Raw genomic sequence first — 6,514 nt, 5'->3', positions numbered from 1 at the left:
AGAGTGGTTCCAAGCAAACATTGGTGGGAAAAGAGATCAAGCTTCAAGTGTTAACACCCTTTAGTCTCTTATTTTACTCATAGTTTATGTTTACGACATGGATTTGGAAATAATCCTGATGTATAAGTTTGTGTTGCAAGGCTCACCAGCCATTAAAACATTGGGCAATTCTACTTCTCAAGCTATATTGAAGGACTTAGGTTTTCTCTCTATACTACCCTCAATACACACGTGCCTTTGAAAGTTGATTCTATATATTCTTGCACACAATTTATAATATAAAGGAGTTTTCCTATTCTTCCATGCTTGCCTTCATTGTAAAAGCATGCTTTTTCATTGTTGCAATTTGTGAAGTCATGTGTATCACATCAATATTGTTAGCCATGCTTGTAGAGATGAAATCAAGAATTGAAGTGCATAACAATTGGCCATGAAAAGTCAAGCTTTGGCAAGATAAGATTTACCCTTGAGGTGAATGCCTACTATGGTTTCAAAAGGATGCATAGTCCTCCTTTGACTATCCATTGAAGCATCACATATCCCTCATGAGTAGACTCTTATTTCTCATATTCCATTTTTCCAACAAGGAACAAGTCCAATTAATTGTTAAAAACCAATCTATTTGAAAATCATGAAGCAAAGAAATAGGTACAAAATTAGCTCACAAAAATATTTACTAGATTATCAAGAAGGTTACAAGGAAATTGTTGTTCATGGAAATTGCTCATTGCCCAATAGAGGTTGATTAAGCTTAAACATTATGAAAATCTTAGAAAAACAAGATTATGGCTCAATAAATTATTACCAAAAGGGATTGGTAGTTTAAACAATTAGCCACTAAGAAGTGTCCACTTAGGCAAAACTAAAAATATAATCCATTTCATGTTGTGCAACTTGGTGCATCAAGGTTTATTTGGAACTTAAGAAGATTGGGTCCTTGAACCTGTAAATTTTCCAATTTTCTTTGCATGTGTCCCCCTCTTTAGTTCTTTTATAATAAGAAATGATGCTAATCAATCACTAATAGAATATACATTGTACATAGAGTGATATACAAACAAAGTTAAGGCTATTACGTGCTAAACCCACCATGAGAGAACTCTTGCTTATATGAATTAAAAGAGGCATAAAAACTTTATTGTTCTATTCAAAATGATCACACTTGGCATTTGAGATGAGCATTTTCAAAAGATTGCAGGCACAAATCAAGCACATACTAAAGCAAGTGACCCTAAATGCCTTGCAAATTTAGAAGAAACTTGCAAACCAATCAAGAATCCTTTGAAGGGTATATGAAAAAGAATCTTACTTGAAGCAATATCACTTATCTTCATATACTAATAGATGCATTTGTCAAGATCTTCATTACATTTGAGAATGCACACTACAAAATAATCATAGAATTGTAGAAGCATTTAAAATAAGCTTCCAAATGTAGCAATATGGACTATGTGAGCATGAGGAGCAAAACCAAGACAGAAGCTACAATTCCTTTCCATGAGATTGATCACCATATATCAAGGATTGGCCATTCAAGGCTTTGAAGAAAAGGGGTCTCAATGGTTTGAAGCTTACGAAGCCCTCCCTACTCTTGTGAGTACCACATGCTTGTGGGAGTAGAAGAAATTGTGTCATTTAATGAGGTGCTTTGGGGGTGGTTAGCAAGCATCACCTCATTGATGTACGCATATACTACCATGAATATATGGGAGAGGCATTGAAGTGGTCGTCCTTCCAAGCTTTCTCTCGATCCAAGACACCACAACATTGCACTTTGTTCCCAATGTAGATGGCTACATAAACAGCCAAGCACACTTGATGAAGGCCAACGGAATCCAAAAACCGTCATCATCTTTTGTATTGTGTGGTAGAAGCTTTTCTATTTCTTATTTGCGTCCTCTATGAGTGGTGGAAATAAACCTCTTTGTTGTGTAGCTATGGGGAGCTTGGGTTTCTAGAGAGAGTGGTAGAGAAAGAGTGTGTGTGAGAAAGGATGGAAAGTAGTGTAAAGATGAGAGGGAAGGGACACCTAGAAGGAAAAAAAGGCTTTTTTTTATGTTAAGATAGTTTGGGGGGAAGTTTGAGAGGGAAAAAGGTCACTTTTAAGAATTCTCAAAAAAATCAATACATGGATTTACTTTTTTTTTAAAGGTGGGTGGATCCTTTTCCCTCATAGAGTCCCTCTCTTTCATGGTAGCCCCCTCCCCTGCCTCCCTTTCCCCCTCTTTCTAGGGACCATTTCCTAGGTAATAGGTGATACCACCATCCTCTTGTCATTGGTGAGTTCCTAACCTTCCCTTAATCCAAAGGGCCCTTTTAAGGTCCAAATATATCCTAATGTGATGCATGCAAAGTACGTCTATAGCTTGCTAATGGTTTTTTATATGTTCTTAGCAATGTGAGACATGTACCTAAACTCACCAAGAGTTTGATTTCTACTAGGTAGCTAGATGATTGTGGATTGGGTGTGGATTTCACATATTCTTTGGCAATGGTTTGGGGCAGTTTTAGAAGGAATCTTTGACCTTGGCTAAGGGAGTTAAGTGTGGTATACTTTTTCCATTGAGTGTTTTCACAAATTTAAGATCATATTATAACCAAGCAACCAAATACCTCTTTTTTTGCCTAGCCAATTAAGTCATTTGGGCTAAAATGGAATGAAAGCCTTACTTCATTTGCATTGTGTACTAGTCTTTAATTTTTTAGTGTTCCATTTGTGTGAACATGTGTTTATGGTCAACATGTTGATCAGCTCATACGAGTTTTCTAGGCAAGAAGAGGTTATCTCTAGGCCATTTGGATGTGCGTGGGCCCATCCTTTCAAGTCACTAAGTGAAGATGATGCAACTTGTAAAGTTTTGGAATATTCACTAAAAGGAAAAAATTTATGTTCTAAGATGGAGCTAAAGTGTTTAAGGATAGATAATGGTGGAGAATATAGCTCTCTACTTGTTTATGATATTATTTGGATATCCTTATTAGGTTTGTTATTGTTGGCAGTAGTATCTTTGATTCATAGTTATTGTTGCCAAGACCTAGAGAAGATAAAGAGATTCGCCTTTTCTAATAGATGACTCTTTACGATCTAATGTTTGTAGATCATAAAAGGCCAGACTACTGACTTCATCAAAGGAGGAACTTGTGTTGGCATGACACCGTCACACTGTTGGCAAGATGATTGTATTTACTTTGATGTAGAATATTACAAAAGTCCTATGGGAGGCATATGGCTATGCCAATCGTCAATATTGTGTTGTTTGTCTCACAAGTCACTTGTGTAAATTCATGCAATTGTCTCTTGTTTATTGAAGAATTTGTTGATATTTCTTGTTTAATTTAACGAGGGTGGAGGTAATTCTATCAATTGTGTCACATGAGCCTCCTCTGAAAATCCCTACAACATCTGAAGGATGCATACAATATATATATACTTTTTGAGTAAAATCCTCTTTGATTAACTCACATGACATAGTACAGTTTGGAAAAGTGCCCCCCTCCCCCCCCCCCCCCCCCCCCCCCCCCCCCCACCCCCCCGGTTGAGAACATACATAGTAGTCGGATGGTGTGCATAGTCTAAGTGATAAAAGCTTATGTGCATGGTGCCTTAGCTTAAAGTGAAGTGACTAATTACTTCTTAGTTTTTTGAGAGAATACCAGGATGAGAAAATTTGTGGTTGGCCATGAATTTACATCCTGAAGTGGAAGGACAGAGTTAGTCAGCGTGCCATAACATATATGAGATCTTCATAAAAAAGAAGCTAAATTTGAGCCTATATATCCTAGGTAGGAAGTCGTCTTGTCTATTTACATATCACATGGACAGTCTGTAAGAGAGCCTCCATTTTGAAGTTTTTGAACTATAAAACCCTCCACATCTATGCGAAAAATTTGATGTTTGATTACATGCCTATTAAGTACACAAAAGCAGTGAACAGTGGATAGATCGAAAAACATTTTGACATGTTTTCATGAGCACTCACAAAAACAAACCAATGGGGATTTAATTACTTTGTGGCTAGAGGAATACTTTCTCTGCTCTCATCATCATCATCAAATAAAAGGATTGTTACAACCAAATTACCAATGCCAGTGGAGTGTGAATTGCACCCAAAGGACAAGACACCAAAGGAACACAACCACATAGGTTACATAAGAGGCTAGTGGTAGCAACATGAGGCCATAAGCTAGTATGCAAGTGGAGAGAAAGAGTACTGCTAGGCTATAGAGGGCCACGCAATTTACCGCATGTAAGGGGGCATTAATCGTCAAATAGGGCTAGATTATGAGAAAAGGATCATGATTTTGTTCGTGGGGTGTGTCACGGTGGTTGTTGAATTTCCAAAGATGAACATACAAAATTAAATCAATAATCTCTGTGGATAGAGTATGTGTATTTGTTTATATGTTTAGTCTATATGAGAGGGTATTGTGATCAATCCTTGCTGTTCAGTCGCATCTCCATCGAGAAGGCGCTGCTCGATGCTAGGCACTCACTACTAAATCTTACTACTCGATGGTCATATTGAACAATGCATGTACTACTAAGAATCAATCATCCCCTTATCTGAGTTTAAAGGAGCCATAAGAATGCATGGCTGTTCCTTTGGCTCAGTAAAATTGGTGTTTGTGTCCACAACCTGCTTCTCATTCCTGCAATGCTTGAACCACTGCATTGGGTTCAAAGCCCAATACCCACTTTTGGTTTTGACCAACTTCTGGGTGCTAGCAGGGGTCTTGCCTCCTTTCACTGAGCTGGCCTTCTTGCCTTTATTTTTGCAATGCATCAGTATCAACTCTTTAGAGGTTGCTGCAGACATGGAAGGGTTTCTAGTCCTGCCCTCCCTCCCACTACTCCCTCTGGATAATGACCTGCTCCTCGACCTCGAACTGGACTTCGCCCATTGATTCACAGGAACATGAGAGGGATTGAGAGGCTGCAAAGAGAGTACTGCCCTCCAACTCAGCGGAGAGCGCGGCGACTGTGACGATGGCGACATCACCCCATGCCCTGCTCCATTTGGATCTGCCTTCACCTTGCTTTGTGCTGCATTCTCTTTACTGTATAATTGAGCACTTGGGTCCCCTTTCCTCTGCGGCTGGGCATTTGGATCTTCCTGCTTTTGCACTTTGAAGGGCTCCGCATCCATTCGCTGCTGCAGAGAGCGTCTTGCGACCGCGTGCAACGTGATTTTGCTCGAATTCCTGCTAGAGTTGGGGGTAGAGCATATTCCAGAAGAGCTGGAATACCCACTGCTTTGCGTCGATCCGATGCTAGAAGTTCTGTAGCTGCTGCTATTAGCAGATCCATTACTAGACGGTGAAGGCAGGCCGGCTTCGGTGAATGAGGTGCTGGCAACCTTCTGAGCATGGACAAGCAAAGACAAAGTTTCACTTGTATTCCGCATCCTCCTTGCGAAAAGGCTGCTGCTTTTTCTTGGCATGCAGATGGGTTCATGAGTAGGTGAGCCAATCTCTCTCATTGCTGCTGGTGAGAAAAGAGCAGTCTCAGACGATCGCATGCGAGTAGACGACCACATACCTGGTTTTCTGTTGAAATCACCTTTGATGCCATGGGCAGGAGAGTATAATGGCAATGGATGCAAGTGACTTGAGTTTGTAGAATCATGGTTTGAATGATGAGTTATGGCTTGCGAATTGCTTTTCTCTGCATTCGCTCGTCGTTTGCCGGATTTGGAAAGCTTGGAGGAGCTCCATGGTTGCAGAAGGCCTTCTCCTGCAAATCTCAAGTTAGGTTCTGCATTTGAATGATCAGGGAAAAGCAACCCTTGGTCACTATGTTTAGTGTTAGCATGATGCATGAATAGATCCACATGGATATTGCCAGTGTTCTGTTCATGCTTATGCTCATTGTCTACCTTCCGATCATCTTGTACCTTAGTAGCATGCTTGTGTGGCCCACCCTGATCACCATTTCTATCATTGTGTCCTTTGTGCATTTGTAAGTTACCTTCATCGTCTCCATAAGGGACGTGTGTAACATGATCCTCACCACCACCGCACATCCCCGAATGCTTCTCCTTAGTAGGGACTCTGAATTGTATCAGAGACTCTTCTGAGAGCTTTTCTTCATTCTCCATATCTGTCAGAAATGAAAAAGATCGTCTAGATTCACGATGCCTTGCCGACTGGCGAAAAGACAGGTCCCCTTGCCATGACCCACTTTTCTTAAACGGAACCAGAGCCGCCGTTTCATGGTCTGCATCGTTACAAAATTCTGCAAAATTGTCAGTCATTGATGATGAGCCAAGGTCACGTGTGTGTGCATGGTTCAGTAGGGGCAAAGTTGATGGAAAATCACAGGGGCCGCATTCTCTCATCTCCGATGAGTTTTCTATGGAGAATGTAAAGGAGATGGAGTCCTCCAGTGCTCTAGGGCTGAGCACGACTGGATCTACAAGAGCATCCTCATCGAGGAAGCCCGAAAGGGAGAAGGAGTAGTCTTCTTCTTCTTCTCTTTCTTTGTCGGCGTCTTGCCCTTCCTCTTCTTCTTCGC

General features: G+C 40.6%; 1 protein-coding gene across 2 annotated transcripts in view; it reads right to left on the bottom strand.

Moving 5' to 3' along the window:
- Positions 1-3,876: 3,876 nt before the first annotated feature.
- Positions 3,877-6,514, bottom strand: part of LOC147418735 (uncharacterized) — a 4,222-nt gene continuing 1,584 nt past the window's right edge. For both annotated transcript variants that reach the window (XM_086506076.1, XM_086506077.1), the window contains one exon: positions 3,877-6,514. This exon is cut by the window's right edge. In XM_086506076.1, coding sequence (XP_086362202.1) covers positions 4,542-6,514 — 1,973 coding nt within the window. In that variant the 3' untranslated portion in view covers positions 3,877-4,541.

Source organism: Adiantum capillus-veneris, chromosome 29, assembly GCF_014529385.1.
Source record: "Adiantum capillus-veneris isolate H3 chromosome 29, ASM1452938v2, whole genome shotgun sequence".
NCBI classification, from domain to species: Eukaryota; Viridiplantae; Streptophyta; class Polypodiopsida; order Polypodiales; family Pteridaceae; genus Adiantum; species Adiantum capillus-veneris.
This window is presented reverse-complemented; position numbering and strand designations above follow the sequence as displayed.